The following is a 20,892-nucleotide window of genomic DNA, read 5'->3' on the forward strand; positions in this document are numbered from 1 at the left end:
TCCAGGCGGAAAAGAGGCAAAACGTAACTTGGACAATCAACAACAACCACCTCCTCTCCGCCGATTGCTCAACGTGAACACCTCTTCCCACTCCCGTAGTCCCCAGTTCTGTGTCCTGTTCTTTTTCCTCCTCCTTCTCAGTCCGCTGTGCCCATCTTCCACAGTGGCGCCCGTCATAGAACTCTTGATGCTGCCTCCGTCACTAGCTGTGTTCCATCCACCACTGTCGCCATACTGGATGCCACTCGCTGGGTCGTCAGGGTCGATTTCTCCCAGTTCAATCTTTGTGAGAATTATTCTTGCTAGCCTTTCGAAGATCTCATCGACGCCCTCGCCGTTGAATGCGCTCGCCTCTGTCACCACTGATATTCCTGCAGTGCTGGCCCATCGGCTGGATTCCGCTCGCGTAACTTCTCTGCCTTCTGGTGCGACTGTTGCTCTTTGTTGGCTTCCTGCGCTTATGGATGCTCCGCGATCCCTAGTCGTGGCTGTACTTGTATAAGAGCTGCCTCCAGCACCGAGCATACCAGATGTTAGTGTCGAGTTGGATGTAACGCTGGTCGGTGTCGGGGGCGGAAGACTTGTGTCGACGAGTGTATCGGTAAGATCGAGTTTGTTGCCAACGAGCATAAGACTCAGGTTAGGTGATGCAAGCGCCCGAGCATCATTTAGGAAAGGCTGTAGGTTTCGGAAGGATGCGTGAGATGTGAGGTCGTAGACGAGGATAGCGCCCGCGGCGCCTCGATAATAAGAGCGAGAGACTGATCGAAAACGCTCTGTTCCAGCCGTATCCCAGAGCTAAGTCCTGTTAACGTGCTTTCTTTGTCGCGCGAGCGAGTGTAATGTACCTGAAGCTTTATCCGTTTCCTTCTTGACCCAGTACCAACTTTGATGATCTTTGTAGCAAACTCTACGCCGATAGTTTGCGACGACAAGACTCTCCATTCATTCTTGACAAAACGATGTAGTAGGCAGGACCTATAAGAGCGCGAACAGTCAGTCAAAGACTCTGGTGTAGAAGCGCGACTGTTGGGAAAGAAAGCTTGCGATGGCTCGCTTGCTCGCCAAATGTCTCGATAATGACGTACTTTCCAGTTCCGCTGGGCCCAAGCAATATAATCTTGGCCAGGTAATCATACATGCTCCCTAGCTCCTTATCATGGTCAGCCGCCTGGTATCGCGTCGACAACGATTTTCCTCTCGCCTACCTGCTCCCGAGCCGTACCCGAGCTCTCCTCGCTCGCGCCGGAGTGCCGGCGAGGCCTGGTCATTGCGGGCAAATGACGAGATGGCGGAAAATAATGGCGGATATGTTTTAGGCGGTCGGACGATTATCGCATGTCTTGGCTCTCGGTTGTGTTATCGCGATAGTAGGTATTTAGGAAAGGCAAGTCGAGTATGTAGAGAGAGTTGTTGTCGGACGTAGGTAGGATATAGAGGAGGAGTAGGGGGTCCTTGTTCTTGTTTTTGTGGCCGTTGAAATTGACAAGAAAAGACGATGCAATGCGATCGATCCCTGGACATGGATGAAATGGATGTTTACATGCCCTGTTCTGTCTGCTCGGTGAGAGCGAGGGTGGGTCGCCCTGTAAATAGCTGGAGTCCTCAAGCTGTAACGGGAGATAGCGTCATTAGGTGATGATAACGTGACGATGTATCCGTAAAAGGGAGTCCGATAACACCGCCTGAGCTCGAGTGGATCGTTGTCACTGCTTGAATTACTGGGATAAGATAATTGGCTACAGATAAAATAGATTTGCCGATCGGTAGAGATGTAAAATCTGGGGTTCTCGGGACATGAAATCTCTGATTCTTCTGCTGATATGCAGCCTGATTCACACCAGATGCGTCCTCGCCTAGGCCTTTGCTTGCGACTTGCGGTGCTTCATGTCTGCATAATTGATAATGCGGCATTTGTCTCAGAGATTCAGAGTCGTTTCAACTCTCAAGTTATGAATTGAAACAGAAAGTACAAGAATAGAACTGTGTTTTGCCAGTTGACTGACGTTTGCACTATTCCGGGTAAATAAGCTTATTACGTATGGAAAGACTAAGACAGTGACACACAAATTTTTAGCAGTCTGACCTAGGTAAAAAACAGAAGCTGGTAACAGCCAACGTCCTCTTACAACTCCAAAATATTTATACTGTAGGCCAGCCATAGAAAACCGATATGCGATATCCTCCAATGTTTATTCTGTACGTGGCATTGTTTGCCGTCGACGTAGGACCGAATGCAAGACCTGAAAAGCTTATTGACTCATTGGCTCTTCAAAAAGATACATTGGATGGATACATATTAGCCACTGGCCGATCTGCGGCCAATCTTGAGTCACCAAGCATGGGTCTACATAAAAGCCCCCTCCCGCACTTTTCACTCCCAGCAGAGTCAAGCAAAGTAGACAACATCAGCTAGCAACACGACACATAGTTCGGACACAGCAGAATCTTGATGCTAAAGCAGACACAATGCAGTCAGCCAACAACCCCATCTCCCACCATACCAGCCACACCATGGGCCAAGGTGCCGCCAGTAGCAACGGCGGCGACAATAGCTGCGGAGCGAATTGCGTGGATAACCATGTTAGCCATGCAATTGGCGATGGAGATGGGGTTGTCCGAGTCTCGGGTGGAGAGACTGGTAAGATTCTATGAGATAGACAATGTTGGTTCCTAGCTAATGCCTCATAGGAAACGATGGAGGCGTCGTCATGGAAGCCTCCGTAACGGATGTTGGTGTCAACGAATTGAACCAAACTACTACTACTACCTACGATGAATCGGACGATGAGAGCTCCCTTGCGGACAGTTCCGGCTCCATTAGCGATGGACCCAGCTTTGGAGGAACTTCGATCCGATCCCTGGGCAGCATGTCCAACTGGAGCATCATCGACACTACTCTGCGTGAGGGCGAGCAGTTCATCCATGGCGATTACGACACTGAGACTAAGCTCAAGATTGCGCGAGCTCTGGATGACATCGGCGTTGAATACGTGAGTCCGTTGAAAAAGCACACAATTGATCTCAACTAACACATGATTTAGATTGAGGTGACCTCACCTGCTGCTTCTCCTCAGTCCAAGTTGGACTGCGCCGCTATCTGCAAGCTGGGTCTCAAGGCCAAGGTTCTTTGCCATATTCGATGCAACATGGACGATGCCAGAATCGCGGTTGAGACCGGTGTTGACGGAATGTAAGTCGAATCAAACTCTCATGTAACTCTCATATCCAACTAACACTCGTGCCACAGCAACATGTGCATTGGTACTTCCACTCAGCTCATGAAGCATTCCCACGGAAAGGATCTCGACTGGATTGCCGCCAAGGCCAAGGAGGTCATCGAATTCACCCAAGCCCACGGCATCGAGGTCCGATTCTCTGGCGAGGATTCATTCCGCTCCGACTTCAGTGAGATTCTGAAGCTCTACTCGCTCATGGACCGTCTCGGCGCCCACCGCGTTGGAATTGCCGACACCGTTGGCGGCGCTTCTCCCCGTGAGGTCTATGAAAAGATCTCCACGCTCAGGCAGATGATCGGATGCGATATCGAGACTCACTTCCACAACGACACCGGATGTGCTGTCGCCAATGCCTACACTGCGATTGAGGCTGGGGCCACTCACATTGACACCACTGTCTTGGGCATCGGAGAGAGGAATGGAATTACTTCCCTTTCCAAGCTCATGCAGTGCATGCTTCAGATGGGCCACGACTCTGTTCTGGCCAAGTACAAGCTTGAGAAGATCCCTGCTCTCGAGCAGCTTGTCGCTGAAGCCGTACGCATCGAGATCCCCTGGAACAACGCTTCACTTGCAAGATATCTCTGAATGTAACAAGTCAGAGATCGCCTCGCAAGGCTAGAGCCAGATGGCTCAATTTACCTTTCTACTGCTAAGCTTTTAGTGAAGAGTATCAAGTAGTACTCATATAGTGAATAAAAAATCCGTCCAAGATAATGTTGCCGTCTGTCGTGTATTCAAGTTACCCTGCATCATCATGTTGCCACAACAATTGGAACAAACGGAAAGTGAAAGCCTTTCAGAAACACTCTGATTATTTCGTTTATGATATTAAAAAGTCCGACATGAAATAATTCAATAGTCTCACTTGCACTATAGGTGATTGCAAGCATCCATCCAATATCATGACTTAGACTATGAGGACCCATCAAATGTGACAAGTTGCCGAGGCATGTTCGGGTCAGCCACCCCCGGATTCCCCACGTGTGCTTAAGTTAAGTCGCCGAGAGTGAATGACATCTCCAGGTCAGTTCGATACCAGTTCATTCCGATTCTTTTCCTACTCCTCATAATAAGTTATACTCAACAGTCATCATGAAGATCCAAGGCCGAACATTTGTCATTTCTGGAGGGTAGGTCAAGTCACATCAAAACACTCTTTCACGTGTCGCTGACTTGGATATAGTGCTTCCGGCTTGGGCCAGGCATGCGTTGAAGATATATGCGCCAATGGCGGCAATGTGGCCATTCTCGACATGAACGAGGAGAACGGACAAGAACTAGTCAAGAAATTGGGTTCATCCGCCAAATTCTTTGAATGCAATGTGTTGGAGACAGAGAGCGTTACCAAGGCTGTCCAAGGTGCCGCACAATGGGCCAAAGAGACCGGGAAGCCTCTTGGAGGTGTGATTGCTGCAGCTGGTGTATCAACTCCTGCGACGGTAAGATTCTTCAGGTTGGTGACTGAGTGTGTGAGACCGTGACTGACTGAATACCTAGATGCTCGACCGTAATGGTGCGGCGTTCAGCCTCGATGACTTTGACTTTGTGATCAATGTCAACCTCCGCGGCACAATCGACCTCGTGCGTCAGACTCTCGAGCATCTTGCAAAGGTAGAGCCCGAGGGATCTGATGGCGAGCGAGGCGTTGTCATCATGGTGGCTTCATCAGCAGCCTTTGATGGCCAAAAGGGTCAGGTCTCTTATTCTGCCAGTAAAGGCGCCGTGACAGCCATGACACTTCCCATGGCACGAGATCTTGCTCGATATGGTATCCGAGTCGTGACCATTGCGCCTAGTCTGTTCGACAGCCGAATGACGAGTGTGATGCCCGAGAAGGTCAAGAAGAGCCTTGAGGGCGCGATGGAGTTTCCCAAGAGAGCTGGTCAGCCTAAGGAGTTTGCGCAATTGGCGCGACAGGGAATTGAAAATGTCATGTTGAATGGTGTTGTCATTAGATTGGATGGTGCTATGAGAATGCCCAGCAAAATGTAAGATAGATTTTCATCTTGGATTATTGAGAGTGGTCAGATTTGTCAGATTTGAAATACAATAATGTATTGGTAATTTGAATGATCATGTAATTCACTTTGTTTACTAGACATCCACTGAAGCTTGGCTTGACTCTGCCGAGAATAGTATCCGGGGGAGCTATTGCGAAATCGGATCGGCATCCGGCAGAGAACTTAGCCACCCCGCGACATTTCATAATCAACGTCACAACCTTCCGTTTAAAACTCTAGAATATCTCCATGAATAACAATTGAAAGGAGGATTAATAGCGGCTGCCTTAAAGAATTAACCCGACATCCCTTGCACAGAAACAACAGCCTGACACAGTGTCTACAAGACGACTACTTACACTGCTTACCTCTCCATTTAACTCATACACCAACACAGCTACAGCTGTATCATCATAACCACCAACCCATTTGCGACTTTAACAATGGCTCCAACTAAAGTGGCAATCTTGGACGACTACCAAGGGGTTGCTGACCCCTTTTTCAAGAAACTCGACCCATCCAAGTATGAAGTTGTGTCTATCAAGGATACGTTGCTGCCTTACAACCACCCAGACAGCTCACAATCGAACAAGGATGCTTTAGTTGAGAGATTCAAGCCCTTCGATGTTATCTGTAAGTATCATGTCTTACTAAAAGGCCCGAGAATAAGCGGCTGATCGACCTAGGCACGATGAGGGAGCGCACACCCTTCCCACGAGAGTTGATCGAGCAACTCCCTTCTCTCAAGCTTCTCCTCACCACAGCATTTCGCAACAGATCCCTGGACCTAGATACCCTCAAAGAACGAGGGATCCCAGTTGCCGGAACAGTTGATAAGCCCCGGAGCGGCAAGCCGGTCCTCGCTGGCACGGGCAGCACCACTCAACACTGCGTCACTCTCATCCTCTCGCTCGCTCGAGGCATCGCCAGGGATGACGCTGCTGTCAAGGAGGGCCTGTGGCAAACCGGTCTCGCGACTGATCTCTCAGGTAAAACTTTGGGTGTCCTCGGCCTCGGGAGATTGGGAAGCGCAGTCGCGAGGATTCTCAACGTCGCATTGGGTATGAAGATTATCGCGTGGAGCAGCAACCTCACACAGGAGGCGGCAGATGAGAAGGCCAGGGAAGCCGGTCTTCCTGTTGAGGATGGGGAGGGTGAGAAGACGTACAAAGTGGTAAGCCGAGACGAATTCTTCAGAACTGCCGACGTGGTGTCTGTCCACCTTGTCCTGTCTGATAGGACACGCGGCATAGTCAACAAGGAGGACTTGGCAAAGATGAAGTCGACAGCCTTGTTTGTCAATACCTCTCGCGGCCCCCTCGTCGTGGAGAGGGATCTTCTCGACCATCTCAAGGCTGGCCGTATCAGGGGCGCAGCTGTCGACGTCTTTGAGCCGGAACCTCTCCCCGCCGACAGTGAGTGGCGCAACAAGAACTGGGGTCGCGATGGATCAAGTCAGGTTCTGGTCACCCCTCACATGGGCTATTGCGAGGAGGACACCATCAAGTCGTGGTATGAGCAACAGGTTGAGAACATTGAGCGATGGGCTGCCAACGAGCCGCTACACAACGTATTCACCTAGGTATGATCGGCGAAAGAGAAAAGACAAGGACAAGGCTTCTGGAAGATGCTTATATGCAGAACCGAGTTTCATCTTGACGGTAGAGGAAAAGCAAATCTGAACAAACAAGAACGACTGCATACATCCATGACCTTGACAGTTCATCGTGATAGGCTCTATAAATGAAACAATGGGAACGAATCCTCTGATATGCATGAGACTGCAGTTGGCGATCGGCGTGTTGGGACGGGCCTACCCGTGGCATCCCTGATGATACGACGGCCCCGGACTTTTCGATATGTGTCTGAAATATATGTTTCGTTGATTTTTCACCGAATTGAAGCCTTGGACCCACGGTGATAGTCGTGGATCAAATGACTTACATGGCCTTGGCTGTAGATCATGGCCCCATGAGTTCCCTCGTGGATTTACTCGACACATCCCCGTTTCTTCAGGCTGTAATGCATGTCCTGATTCAAATACATGCAGAGGTGATGTGTTTACGGGTATTATGCTCAATGGCAAGGATCCGCAATGTTTCGGACCTCGACTTCTGTATATCCAATGATGCTTCGTATCGCTGTTGATATTTGGGTCGAAATGACTATCACATAGTCGTGGAAACTATTTGCTCCGTGATGTGATTAACGAATGAATGAAAGTCTTTGCCGCCATGTTTGGGTTCAGCAGACCTCTTTCACAGCCCTAACCTACATCCATCCTGCAGTATCGCAAGGCGGTTCTCGACCATGCCTCATCAAATGCCGAATTTCCACAATGCACTCAACATCACCAGTTGAGGCAGAACAGCCGCCAGATCACATATCTCACCGCTAGAGGCGCTGAGGAGGCGTGTCTTGTTAATATCAGCCTTGGGATCTTCAGCTGGTATCGGGAGCGGTGGCGCGTCCCTTTCTGGCTGCATTTGAGACATTGAAGCCTCGAAATCGAAAACGTGACCTTATAAGACTAGCTATTCGCGCTCTTATACGATAAAACTAAGCCTAGAAAAGGTGATCTCAGCATAAGCCAGATGTGATTCAAGCCTCTTCAGGAGATTGGCTTTTTTTTCGAGTCTTGGATTATTGATGTTAGTCGCTCTGCTGGCGTGATGGTTCGGGAACGGCACGAAGCGATGGATTATATCGTTCGCTTCAGGGACTATCGTGGATCTAGTTTGGAGTTGCAGATTTGCACTAGGATTTTGGGGCAGGGATTGCTGTTTCTGGAGTCTCGTGGCTATGGCGTTGGTGTTTTGGCCGCTTATGGTGGAGCATACTCGGTTCATGGCTTGCTGAGAAGCAGCTGGAAAGACTGGATATGGATTGATACATGTCTCCTCTCGTCTCCTTGGTCTCTCATTGATCTCTGTCAGATAACGGGGTCTGAGTATCCTATCCTGTTGTTCCCCCGCGCATACCCCCCTTGTCTCTAAACGGGACAGTTGCATCACGATCTCGACAAGGGTCAAGGGTCTAGGCTCTGTAAGCTCGTTGGACTATTGAGCCCTTGTCTGGTCTGATGGGGATTGTGATTGAATCCGCATGTCGCAAACAAAGGACTCTTTTAGAAACCCGATTCTCTGGACCCTTTTATTAGGATTTCTGTTATTGTCTGTGGCCTTTTTCGCTGAGTCGGCCTCTCTGAGTCGAGTCTCAAGGACATTTCATTCCGATGCAAGAAAGCGGACTAGACGGAGCCACTAGAGTTGATAAAAATAACGGCAAACAGTGACGTCGCTTAGATGGTTTGAAGTTAATTTTGCAGAGACACAACTCTACTTAGCTTGCAAGCTCAAAGCCTTCAACGTCATGAAAGATGCTGCTCTAGCTTCAACGGACCAAGGTGCCATAGACGCTACATCTCTTAAAGCAAGGTAGATGACCGTTGAGTAGTTGACCGTTGAGCAGAGTCAAACGGCACAAGAAGGGGAGCTTGGTTGATGACTCGATGGTACCTGGTAACTAGAGGACGCCCGCCCGTTGAACCTAAAAAGTACATACCGTTGGCAGGCATGGATGATCCTGGTTCTCATACTGTGTTGTTTGTGGATGTCCTCCGACTGCTCCTTTGGTTTATTAAGGTATTTTCACATGCGGGGATAAGCGAGTGAGATCAACTGAAGCGAGCTGAAGAGACAGATGAAACTTTTCTCTCCCCCTCTGGAACTAGCCCTTCCAAGCTCTGCTTGCCCGAGACGGACCCGTCAGCGACATTCTCCCTCTGGTGCAAATGGCCAACTTACACGAGAAAACCTGAACCTTCTCCACACGTCATGAGAGCTTTCAGCTTCAGTACATTTGCGCTTTACCCTTAGTGATCTAGTCTTCGGATGTCTCGTCTCAATAATTCATCCTCACCAGCTGAGGGTATGGTAATAGTCGCTTTTTTCTCTTCTTTTCATGTGTGCGGGTACACCTCGAAGGAAAAAAAGCCATCCAGGACTAGAGTCGATGTGCCTTGTGTGTGCTGACCTGTAAACATCATCACCCAAAGAACCCCAATTGGTTTGGCTTTTGATACTGTGGTAAGCAAATAGTGTACTTGGATGATCAACACGATGCTTATATGCTAGGTTGGTTTCTCAAAGCCACTGTAACTATATCCTAGACAGCATCATGTTGGGCAGACAGACATGAACAAAAGGCCCTCGTCCAGATCAAACCCCAGGAACCTTGTCCGGGAAGGACAAGCAATCACAAAGGAAGACTATCCCCGTAGCGTAACCCGAGTTACACCTCTCTCCTCTCGTCTCGTCTCCCGGGAGTATCAATATCAGAGTCAGACTCCATTCCGTGTCGTACCCTACCTCACCTTACCTTAGGTACCCTGGGCCTTCCGATGTGATGCCCACCCTCGATGGGAGCTGAGATGCAGATGCGGCTACTACACTCAGGGACTACGCCACTTGCACCGTTTGGTCTGAGGTGTGGTTCGATTGAAGATATCATTGCTCGGGATGTTATGCCCTTCCCTCCTGCCCTTTCTCTTTCTTGCTCTCCTCGATATAAAATCCCCGAGTACGCCATCGAAGAAACTCTCTTTTGTCAGGTCCCTTCCATTAGCATCAGGTGCCATCTCATCTCATCTCATCTCACCTCACGTCACCATTCCTGAGCATCCTACTCTTCTCCCTTCCCCTACCATACAGACACCACCAAGCACCACTGAAATCAAGTCACAATGGTCCAATTCACTCGTGCCGATACGGGCATGTCTGGCTTGCCTACTGAGGAAGCCGTAGCGGATCGCAGAGCAGGCAGTCCCATCCCCAACCGCGTGAGGAACGCCATCGTCATCGTCCTCGGAGAATTCTGCGGAACCTTCATGTTTCTTCTTCTCTCCTTCATCGGTGCCCAGACTGCCCTCGTTACCAACAACCCTACCAATTCTACTGCCCCCTTGGAGCCCTTTTCATTGATGTACATTGCTGCTTCTTTCGGTACTGCTCTCGCCGTCAATGTCTGGATCTTCTATCGTGTCAGTGGTGGCATGTTCAACCCGGCTGTAAGTGACACTCGCACCAACTTGTTTGATTGACTCACATGCTCATTCTTTTTCCTTCTTTAGGTGACTCTCGGTCTGGTTCTCGTCGGTGCTGTACCACCTCTTCATGCCCTTGCTATCATCCCTACCCAACTCGTTGCCGCTATCGCCGCCGCGGGAGTTACTGACGGTCTCCTCCCCGGACCCCTCCTCGTCACAAATGCTCTCGGCAATGGTGCAAGCATTGCTCAGGGTGTTTTCCTGGAGATGTTCCTCACTGCCCAACTTGTCTTGACTGTTTACTTCCTTGCCGTTGAGAAGCACCGCAGCACACATCTTGCCCCCATCGGCATTGGTATCTCTGTCTTCATCGCTCACATCTGCTTGACAAACTGGACTGGCACATCCATCAACCCTGCTCGATCCTTTGGTCCTTCAGTTGTCGCTGGTTTCCATGGATATGATTGGATCTACTACCTAGGTCCCTTCATGGGTTCTTTCCTGGCCTTCGGCTGTTACAAGATCTTTAAGGTGCTCGAGTATCAGACCGCCAACCCTGGCCAGGATGACGACGATTTGGAGAGGGGTAGCAAGCATCACTTCTTCGATCATCACGAGAAGGAGCCCATCGCTCACTCCCAGACCGACACTCTTGAGCCCAAGGACCATGGTGCTGCCCCACGAAATGATAGCGTCATTGGCGGTCAGATGAGCCATGCCTAAGTTGTTCCCGGCGATCGGGGCTGCTCGAACCACATGTCCAGCACTGGCTGTATGACTGTGTGAGCAGTACATGATTATGAGTTCCGTTACATTCTGTCATGGTACAGCGGGCTCTGACACAAGGCTGGATCTATGTGTTGAACCATTCACTACTACATCGTATCAGTGTATGTCGCACGACGATGACTTTCTAATGGGTGTTTTTTGGGAAAGAAATGGAGGGGAAATTGGAGCATACGAGGAGGATGCATGATTAAACGAGGACCTTTAGCATGAGTTTCGGAGTACATACAGTTTCAATAAGACATCTGGGCTTGCTAAATATAGTGCAGCTCATTTACCCCGATTATCTTGAAAGTCATTCCACTCGTTGTCGTCGTCCTTGGCCGTCAACCCTATCGCCTCTTCCTCCTCGGGGCTCCTAAGGTTCTTCACCCGCATACAGGGCTGGAAACCAACAAAAGCTGTCCAAAACGGGAGTGGGATAAAGCTTATAACACCCCCGATGTAAACTATATAAACAAAAAACCCAAGCCATGATTGTATGAATACAAGAGTTTTGTTGATTGGCCCGTAACCCGAACCAATGAGGTCTGTGAAGACCAGGCCGGCAACCATTAAAATACCAAAGACCCAGAGGATACTCAAGACTGGTAGGACCATAGCCCAGTCTTTCGTTTCATAGAAGAACCTGTGGAAACGCTTGGTCCATGGTGCCAACATGGGTATACGGGAAGCTGTGGTGAAAAGGAGAAACAGCTCAAATGTGAAGGGGAGAAGCAGGAAAAGGAGGCGGAAGGAGAGTGAGTGCACGAGAAGCTGGTATGTTTCTGCGAACAAGAGGAAGCCAAATTGGTACGACCACAGGCTATAGACCGCGGTCTTGAAGGGAGATCTTTCTGTTGACATTGTGATGGATGTTTCGATGAAGTTGAGAGGTTGTTGGTTTTGAAGTTGACGCAGGGGTAAAGTAAAGTGAGCGCTGATCACTGATTGCTGTGCCCCGCTGTGCCGCTTGATGGATGATCCTTGTTGCAGATATGGAAATAGCACGGCAACAAGAGCGGTTGATGATAATCATTCCATGTGCGTCATTTTGATCACTTTGCAATTCAATATTGACATAATGCTACTAATTCTAATGTTTGCGAATAATTGGGGCCATATTGGGGGTTGAGATAAAAGCCTGATCGTTGACAGCCTCTCAGCTGCAACGAGACGCATACAAGTCCCACCTACACAATCATTCAATAGACTACCAATTCAAGACCAGAAAATTCAGTTCTATGATGCACTGAGATTGCTCTCGAGTGCTTGGCTTAATGCTGTAGAACTTATTGACCCAGTAATGGGATGTGACAGTTTCGCATATGCATGCATCGATGCTCATGTAAAAGATCACATGCAGTGCTTGGCGACCAGGACATACACAGAAGCTGTGTTAGTGAGAGGCAACATATCAACTGAGAAGAAGATGCATGTGCAACAGTGACTGCAGGTATGACAGTTAGAGGTCAGAATATAGGAGCAGTTGTCCCGTGTCTGGAGGGATATTGTAGTCGATGTAACAATATTGGACTGTGACATGAGGGAGTAATCAGGTGATGTGTATTCATCGAGCCCGCATGTAACACCATGTTAGGCTCGAATTGACTCTATAGTCTCAAGGCCATTAGATCTGGTTGTAACTAGAGCATCCACTGCGCCGGGCATCGATGCTTCTCTTCGGCCGCAAAGTGGATATTATCGGGTCCGTTCGACCGAGGTTGTCAGTCAAGGTCTGGAGAGAAGGATACTTGATGTAGATGAAGCAACATTAAATGAGCTCTTAATTAGTGATTAAGTAGGCATTGAATTAGTAGCCAGGGAGAGAATAAACAAGGTATTGAGTGCTCCATATATACAAGAGATAATATTTTATCAGATGCCGTAGCCAGTTCCTCGGTACCCGGGAATGGCTGCGGAGCTCCATATGTAAAGTGTTGCTGTTCCGGTTCCGGTTTCGCCTCGTATGGCATTTAGCTTGATGTACGAAAACAAATCAAAAGCATATGATATATAATTATATATGAATACTTAATAGAACTCGAGTTCCAGTAATTAATCTTGGCAATATAGTTGCAGTTAAGAACAAATTCGTCTTAAGGCTGTCGATCTTTCGAGGTTATGACGACTGAAGAGGCCCAAGTTACAGCACATCCAACGCTATACTGTCCTATACCGTTGGCTGCGCCTTCCCTTGGAACAGCCATCCCAAAGAGCATATGACCCACGTGATCATCTTGTAGTTGTTCCTGATGCTTCCAATGGGATATGCCTGATCAATCCTAGCCTTTTACATTTGACTGTCTACAGCATCATTCAGTACAATTCAACTCATCTCATCAATTGATTAGAGGACCTGACCTCTCTTACACAGAGTCTGGTCAGGCCTGACAGGCCTAGAACCCGCCCCCACTTGTCCCTCTGAGCTGGGGCCCTCCCGACAAGTACACCACAGTCTTGCCCCGGCCCAACGCAGCATCGGCTCCGTGTACTTTACCTCTACTTTTACCTTTGACTCGAAACAGTCACAAGGCGGAGAATTCTCGTCCTAGTCGGGCTTTTATCTACTGTGCCTTGTTTTTTTAACCCCTAAAGGAGAAAACCACCTTCACTGTCTTTATACTGTCCCTCGGCGCAGTAATCTACAGCTTCATTCATCGGACAGACCCGGCCCAAAGTTCCTAGGTGGGGTTTCAATGTCAAACGCGGGGCTCACTCTCTGCCTCTGACGACTCTTGCCGACTTAATTACAATACGGAACTGACCTGGACTGGACTGTACAAGAAACTCACCAGACTTTGTGGCACATCATGTCGTCGGTCAAAGCCACAAAGAAGAGCGCTTTCTCTTGTGAGCCGTGTCGTAGACGCAAGGTCAACACAATCATTGCTTCACCTATAAACCTGTACTGATACCCTTTAGGTCAAATGCGGCGGCGAGCAACCGATTTGCAATCGCTGTGCTGCTAGAAGCGATGACTGTATTTACAAACTGTGGGACTCACCTCGGCCTCATTACTTTCTGAGCAATTGCTCACGTGTCATAGAAACCCGACTCTGTCTTACACCCAGCGCCTTGAGGAACGCATCAAAGAATTGGAAGACCAACTCGCTGCTATCAAATCTCCTCCCTCAGTGGCTGCCTCCAATCATTCGAGTCCTGGCGTCTGGAACGGCCATGACTTGAATCGCCATCCGGATGAGCATGCAATGACGAGGAGCTTCATGGGTCTCAAGATCGACGACAAGGGTGGCATTACTTACCATGGACCGACCAGTCTCTTCAATCTTCCCAGTGACCCTCACAAGCATAAGCCAGACTCGATATCATCCATTGACTCAGATGCTCATAGGAGAGAGCGATTGGTCAACAATGCTTGGCATCAGCGAGCGATGGAAAACCTGTCTGATATCCCAGTAGGTTTTCGTGTAATCCACAGTCTCATGAGTCTCAACTTACACCACAAAGGAACCATTTCAATACCTTCTGAACGTACATTGGTGCTGGATCCAGCCTCTTTTTAACTTTATCTACAGGCCTGCATTCACTCGTATGCTTCACCTCAGCATAATGTAAACTGTAACTAACACTCACAGGTGACATGCAATCCATGGGACCGTACTATTCTCACACTCTTTTGAATGCTATGCTCTCACATTCCATCCGCTGGGGTAAAAGTGATCCCTCCACCAAACAATTGCTGGATCAGTCTTATGATGGAGGAGCTGTCTTTGCAAAACACGCCCGAAGTATGCTTTTCGACGAACTAAGTAGAGGTGTTTGCACCATCCCAACTGTCCAGACATTACTACTTCTCAGTGCAGGGGAGTGTGGCCATGGCAACACAACACAGGCTTGGATTTATAGCGGAATAGCGTTTCGTCTCATCGATCATTTGGGCATTTGTGTTGATGGACAGAGATATCCAGGATCCGTTCATTTGACTGACGAAGAGGTCGAGATTCGACATCGACTTTACTGGAGTTGCTATTTCTGGGATAAGATCATCAGTCTATACCTCGGTCGCTCGCCTTCACTGCAACATACACAGGTGTCTCCGCCCCAGATTATCAGTAAGTTCAGCTGTGGAACACTCAGCGCGCAAGTTACTCATTGTTTCTAGTGGACGACTCGGCTGAGAATGAGCTCTGGGTCCCCTTCGACTCTCCTCATGGATCAGATTGGAAGTATCCTCCCGCGACAGCCCACTCAACTTCTTGTTTCATGAGTGCTTGTCGATTATCGGTCATCTTCAATGAGATTCTTATTCACATGTATGATCCATTACTGGAGAATACCGAGGCAGAGATGCAAGAGTGTCTCCAGACTCAAGACCCTGCCATGAGACTATGGTGGGAACAACTTCCCCCTCATCTCAAGATCGAGCTCTCCGCCATGCCTGAGCTAGCACCCCCATCACACATCGTCACCATGAAGTGAGTATCAGTTTCTGATTTCTGAAAATCGCTAGCTAATCTGATCAAGTGCTCTATATCATACGTTCAGAATCCTCCTGTTCAGGCCGATGCTCAGCTGGCAGGTCTATCCAGAGGATGAAGGCCCTCATCCGATGCAAAACCATCTTGTGGAATGCGTCACATCTGCGACATCTATCATAGCCATCTTCGATCTTTTCTGCAGAACATTCACCATCAGCCACTGCGTTCTATCACTCTCGTACAGTGTGTATATCGCGGCCACAATCTTCCTTTTGCAGGTTCAAGCTACGCCTGAGGACCAACAAGCAGTTCGCAAGCTGAGCTTCTGCGTAAGAGCCTTGCATCAGGCCAAAACTGTTAATCCAGGTGAGTAGCTCAGGTTAATATCTATGCAAGCTCTAACAGACCACACAGTCATCTCAAGTGCTTTGGATCTGATCACCCGAGAGATGGCGAATCTTGGGCTTGACCCGGGATTTAGTACACCACAACAACAGCCTCCTCCACCTATGCCTCAACCTATGGCAGATGTTCCGATGCCTACAGACATACCGATTACCGAGACTATTTACCCAGCTTCATTTGATATACCCGCACAGCAATCACCTTACGAGCCGGAGCAGCTGTTTCAGACACCGTGGGCTGACAATATGAATCCGAATGCAATGGCCGTCGACCGAGGAGTTTTCGAGGCTTTATCTTCCTTTGAGCCCCTGAGTGTGCGGGTGGGCGCTATCTACGAGTCAGGAAACAATCCTCAGAATTTTGGTTGATCAAGGATACTGTGGTAGCAGCATTCTGGAATAATCAAAACTGATGTGATCGACGTCAATGACAGCAGGATTTACAGAGATCAAGAAACCGATACAAATCCGATACCAGGAAACTCAAATGAACTGGAAATCAACTTCTCGGTTGGGTATGAGGCACTCAAGAAACCACGGATCTTGATTCATTCAATAGCAAAGAGCTCGCCGAGAGAAGAGGCTTCCTCGATATTGATAGTCTTGACTTTCAGCTCCCACATCAGGACATGGATGCCGAGTTACCGTTATATACCCGCATCTGCCGAACCCTCAAGGTCCGCACGCCGAACCCTGCTCGGCCCTACTCGGAGAAGATGTTATCGAAGTTATACTTCTAACCATAAGCTTCATGCTGGAACATGGAGTCATGGCTTGATTTTTATAACCTAGCGCTCTGTGTAGAATGGCCCTTGGACTGGTTGTGGCCATTCGGAAATCGTTCTTGACGTTTCAGGTCGCAATGCAACGGCAGAATGATGGTCAGATGAATAATAGTCAGATATGATATGAATACATAAACGAAAATATTAACAAGTACACGTCTCCGTTGCAGAAAGAACGAAATCCGCTTTGAACACCATAAATGAGATACCCCCTTACTCAGCCATAACTGATCTCAATCACTGCTCTGCCTTCCTTGATGGCCTCTGGACATCCCATAGATCTTCAGCATTACCTCTAAACAGCCGCTCTTTGAAATATTCATCATCGTCACACCAGCTCAGCACTCTCTCCATCCAGGGCTTGATATCCAATCCCTCAAATCTTGTGTGAGGCCAGTCAGTTGCAAAGACAACATGAGTCTTTCCAGCGACTCGAATGACCTCCTTAGCGATGGGATCCAAATCGCTGTAGTCAGGGAGTGTGCTAATTCTGTAAGCGGCCGACAGCTTGACATATGTCTGGCCGTTTTTGAGTAAATTGATGAGGGATGAGAAGCCTGGTATGTCGTATGGCTCTGCGCCTGCGTATTTGTTCAGGGGTGGTTGTCCAAGATGATCTATGCAGAACTTGACGTTGAGCTTCGGAATGATATGTTCAAGGAGAGTGACCATATCCATAGGGACATAGACCTGAACAACCCATCCCAAGGGTCTCACAGCATCAGCGTAAAGCATCAACAGCCTCTCCAACTCGGCCGCATCAATCACAAGTTCATTCGAGAGGATATTGAGTCTCACTCCACGCACACCTATTTCATGCCACGAGCGCAGCTCTTCTTGATTGACAGCCTCGGGGTCAATAGCAACAACGCCTCGTCCACGGTCGGCACCAAGGGCACGCAGACCATCGAGCAGACACGAGTTGTCAAGGCCATAGATAGATGGCTGAACGAGAACTATGTTTCGAAGTCCAACGCTAGTTTCAAAAGCGAGAGCTTGGTCCAGACTGTGAGATGTAGGACGGTATTTGGCTGAAGCATCAAGGGTGTAGTTCTCAACATCGACAATGTGCATGTGTGAGTCCCAAGAGTCGGGAGGAATACGTTGAGCAAGGGTTGATGAGGCCATGACGAAGATATTTGGGTGTATATGATTAATTGAAGAAGTTATAGAGGGTTTCGAGGATGATATATAGTCTGTCAGTGTAAGTGTAAGTGTAAACTAGTGATGCTATGTCCGACTGGGGAACCGAGGTCGGCCGAGTCGGCGGGGAAGACGAGACGAGAGTTTAAACTCCGCAATTCAACGGACGGCGACTTCCGAGACTCAGTTAATTTACCGAATATCATTTATTCTATCGCGTTTCTACTTCATTTCATATCCTAGGAATTGTTTATATATATGCTTGGCATAGTAACGGCAGTTGTCCTTGTTAGCACGTGAGAGGGTTTGCAGGCATTAATGATAGCTACATGCGAGCAGCACGCCCTGAGTGCATAGGGCGTAGCGCATGGTTCAAAGAATGCCCAACGGCAATAATGAAATCCACAAATATAGCCGAGATGGCCTGGGCACTCACTAAGCATTGATTTGATATCTGTAGTCTAACTGAGCGTACAAGAATCGTATGCACAGCCAACATAAGCCGGCAACTCACACATCAACAGGCGTATAAGCAGAATTACCTATTTCAAATACCTCACAGCCCTGTAGCTCACTCCCGTTGCAGTAAATCTGTTCAGGTAATCAAGCACTAAAACACAGCCTCAACCGCTGATTTCTCGCTAAAATGAAAAAACCGCGGGGCAAAAGAAAAAAGACCCTTGAACTAAAGGGCACGCGCACGCCACCTTCCCAAAAGAGGAAGCAGAGCTCTGCGAAATCCAATCGTCATCTGCGTCTTGAGTGACGCAGCTTCTATTACTATAACCCCCGCCACACTTACTTAGGTACCTTGGGTAGGCTCCCCCTGTAAAGATTTGTCATTCACATAGACCGACAGCCCGAAAAACATTCAAATATCAATGCGATTCCCTCGATAGCTTCACAGAGCAGAACAACTCAATACAATCGCATTCATTTCTATTACCTACCAAAATGTCTTACCTCCCCCCCTTCTTGGCGCGTCTCGCCCGCCCCTTCACACAATCTACTCGTCTCTCAATCGCTCCCGATCAATCCGCTGCATCTGTCATCCCCGAGGGCGCCCAGCGCTGCACCGTCGCTGCGGGATGTTTCTGGGGAACAGAGCATCTGTACCGCAGACACTTTGCCGACAAGGGTCTTATCGATGCAAAGGTTGGATACATTGGTGGTGATCTCGACAACCCTAGCTACCGCGCCGTCTGCGGTGGAAAGACAGGCCGTACGTCGCAATCCTCGCCATTCGCATTTGACCATGACTAACAATCTTAGACGCTGAGGCTGCGCAAATCATCTTTGACCCTACAAAGGTCTCGTACGCACAACTCCTAGAATTCTTCTACAAGACGCACGACCCCACGACGCTGAATCGCCAGGGTCCCGATACCGGCCCCCAGTACCGCTCTGCCATCTACTTCCACAACGAGGAGCAGGAGAAGATTGCGCGCGAGGTCACAGAGAAGGCCAACAAGCAATGGTGGAAGGGCGGCATCGTTACCGAGATTGCGCCCGCCGGAAAGTGGTGGACTGCTGAGGAGTATCACCAACTCTACCTCCACAATAACCCCTCTGGCTATGAGTGCCCGAGCCACTTTATGAGGCCGTTCCCACCTCTAGAGTAAACAAATATTCGAGGATAATTGCATTTTGGCTTAGCAGACGGATGGAAATGGCACCAATGATATTAGGAAACTTAACTTGGAATGAGGCAATGAGAGGACACAAATTCAACATATACCTAGTCACAATTTACAACATTTTTAAATCCACTCCACTCTGAGTATTTGAAGTTTTTTTTATTCTTATTTGCTAATCCTAAAATTAAGAGATTGGAAAATCCATCGACTTGTAGACCGGTTTCAACAAAAAACAGGAGAGGAGTTCATTATCCTCCATCCGAGTAATAATCCTTTTGCTAAAAAATAATACAAAACGCCTACAGCGCTAGTTCTATGCAACTCAATCACCAATCGCTTACTTGCGTCGGTTCTGCTGCATCATCAGGATCTGAACCATGCGGATGAAGATGTTGAGAAAGTCAAGCTCCAGAGAGATACTCTCGTTGACGGGGTCACGGCGGATGACACCAGCCTGGGCGAGACGAGCGTGGTGGAGGACCTTCTGCACATCGTACAGAGTGAATCCACCAAAGACAGCAAGACCACCATACAACCAGATGCTCTCAGTGAAGGCAAGGGTTCGGATAGCGGTGGCGGGGAGGACGAGAGGGGCGAGACCAGAAGCAGCGACGATGGCGGCACCAGCCAGGAGAGGACCACCAATGTAGAGGTACTTCTCCTGCTTAGCAGTGGCACCGACAACGGCGAGACCACCCATCATGGCGATGGTGTAGAGACCGGCACGTCCAAGAATAGCGGGAGGAACGAAGGCGAGAAGAGGAGCGACAAATGCAGCCTGAGTGGCGTTGAAAGCGGTCCAGAGGGCGTACTTGGGGATGTAGCTGGGAATTGTTAGTAAAATGCTTCAACTTTGGCATTGATTAAATTCAAGAACTTACTTGTCAGGGCTGATAGATCGAGTTCCAATCATGGTGGCGAAGCTGAGAGCGAGACCACCAATTCCAACAACCCAAGGGTTGGTAACCATGATTCGGTAAACGAAGCCGGTCTGAACCATTTGTCGAGCCGTCAATCCAATGATACCAACTCCTAGTCCAGTGTGCAAGAAAGTGTTGTTCAAGTATTCGCGCTCGTAAACGGGCATGCCGCCATCCTCACGGGTCTCCCGGTTGAAGACAGCATTGATGGCAACAAGCGTACCACCAAAGATGGCACCTCCAACCAAGAGTCGTCGACTTGTCGACTGAGGCGCTGTAGCAGCTCCCGCAGCCTGCTGATTATATGATCGACCACCAGCGCGGCCTGTTCGTTGGAAAGCATTGCGGGTGGCGGCGGATGTTACGCGCGATGTGAAGAAGTTGGCTGTGGGCTTGGACTGGACGTGGAAGCTTCGGACGGATGCGGTGTTGCGGAAAGCAGTCTTTGACAGCTCAGGAAGCCTCTGCGCAAGTCGCACAGGGCCCTGGCGGACAGTCATTGTGAAG

The 20,892-nt window shown here is 48.9% G+C and overlaps 9 protein-coding genes across 9 annotated transcripts; 5 read left to right on the plus strand and 4 right to left on the minus strand.

The window, feature by feature from the left end:
- Positions 1-36: 36 nt before the first annotated feature.
- Positions 37-1,271, minus strand: FTJAE_1609 (GTP-binding protein ypt4; the record flags this gene model as incomplete). The annotated part of the gene is made up of 4 exons (XM_037347716.1): positions 37-798; positions 849-978; positions 1,089-1,153; positions 1,209-1,271. 4 exons carry the CDS (start codon positions 1,269-1,271, stop codon positions 37-39), a joined length of 1,020 nt encoding a protein of 339 aa, XP_037211177.1.
- A 1,198-nt stretch (positions 1,272-2,469) lies between these two features.
- FTJAE_1610 (homocitrate synthase) lies at positions 2,470-3,827 on the plus strand (the record flags this gene model as incomplete). The annotated part of the gene is made up of 4 exons (XM_037347718.1): positions 2,470-2,641; positions 2,692-2,993; positions 3,045-3,193; positions 3,251-3,827. 4 exons carry the CDS (start codon positions 2,470-2,472, stop codon positions 3,825-3,827), a joined length of 1,200 nt encoding a protein of 399 aa, XP_037211178.1.
- A 507-nt stretch (positions 3,828-4,334) lies between these two features.
- FTJAE_1611 (glycerate dehydrogenase) lies at positions 4,335-6,824 on the plus strand (the record flags this gene model as incomplete). Its single annotated transcript, XM_037347719.1, has 5 exons — positions 4,335-4,372; positions 4,426-4,681; positions 4,740-5,230; positions 5,646-5,875; positions 5,929-6,824. 5 exons carry the CDS (start codon positions 4,335-4,337, stop codon positions 6,822-6,824), a joined length of 1,911 nt encoding a protein of 636 aa, XP_037211179.1.
- Positions 6,825-9,986: 3,162 nt separating this feature from the next.
- On the plus strand, positions 9,987-11,012 carry FTJAE_1612 (aquaporin; the record flags this gene model as incomplete). Its single annotated transcript, XM_037347720.1, has 2 exons — positions 9,987-10,310; positions 10,374-11,012. The coding sequence occupies 2 exons, from the start codon at positions 9,987-9,989 to the stop codon at positions 11,010-11,012; spliced, it is 963 nt and encodes a 320-aa protein (XP_037211180.1).
- Positions 11,013-11,345: 333 nt separating this feature from the next.
- FTJAE_1613 (uncharacterized protein) lies at positions 11,346-11,921 on the minus strand (the record flags this gene model as incomplete). Its single annotated transcript, XM_037347721.1, has 1 exon — positions 11,346-11,921. One exon carries the CDS (start codon positions 11,919-11,921, stop codon positions 11,346-11,348), a length of 576 nt encoding a protein of 191 aa, XP_037211181.1.
- A 1,946-nt stretch (positions 11,922-13,867) lies between these two features.
- FTJAE_1614 (nitrogen assimilation transcription factor nit-4) lies at positions 13,868-16,269 on the plus strand (the record flags this gene model as incomplete). The annotated part of the gene is made up of 9 exons (XM_037347722.1): positions 13,868-13,930; positions 13,980-14,050; positions 14,104-14,473; positions 14,526-14,607; positions 14,654-14,827; positions 14,882-15,130; positions 15,181-15,493; positions 15,543-15,862; positions 15,911-16,269. 9 exons carry the CDS (start codon positions 13,868-13,870, stop codon positions 16,267-16,269), a joined length of 2,001 nt encoding a protein of 666 aa, XP_037211182.1.
- A 653-nt stretch (positions 16,270-16,922) lies between these two features.
- Positions 16,923-17,813, minus strand: FTJAE_1615 (TIM barrel metal-dependent hydrolase; the record flags this gene model as incomplete). Its single annotated transcript, XM_037347723.1, has 1 exon — positions 16,923-17,813. The coding sequence occupies one exon, from the start codon at positions 17,811-17,813 to the stop codon at positions 16,923-16,925; it is 891 nt and encodes a 296-aa protein (XP_037211183.1).
- A 969-nt stretch (positions 17,814-18,782) lies between these two features.
- Positions 18,783-19,450, plus strand: FTJAE_1616 (MXR1-responsible for the reduction of methionine sulfoxide; the record flags this gene model as incomplete). Its single annotated transcript, XM_037347724.1, has 2 exons — positions 18,783-19,050; positions 19,101-19,450. The coding sequence occupies 2 exons, from the start codon at positions 18,783-18,785 to the stop codon at positions 19,448-19,450; spliced, it is 618 nt and encodes a 205-aa protein (XP_037211184.1).
- A 352-nt stretch (positions 19,451-19,802) lies between these two features.
- FTJAE_1617 (bax Inhibitor family) lies at positions 19,803-20,885 on the minus strand (the record flags this gene model as incomplete). The annotated part of the gene is made up of 2 exons (XM_037347725.1): positions 19,803-20,289; positions 20,347-20,885. 2 exons carry the CDS (start codon positions 20,883-20,885, stop codon positions 19,803-19,805), a joined length of 1,026 nt encoding a protein of 341 aa, XP_037211185.1.
- Positions 20,886-20,892: the final 7 nt, after the last annotated feature.

This window comes from Fusarium tjaetaba (assembly GCF_013396195.1).
Source record: "Fusarium tjaetaba strain NRRL 66243 chromosome Unknown NRRL66243_c0000030, whole genome shotgun sequence".
In the NCBI taxonomy this organism is placed as follows: Eukaryota; Fungi; Ascomycota; class Sordariomycetes; order Hypocreales; family Nectriaceae; genus Fusarium; species Fusarium tjaetaba.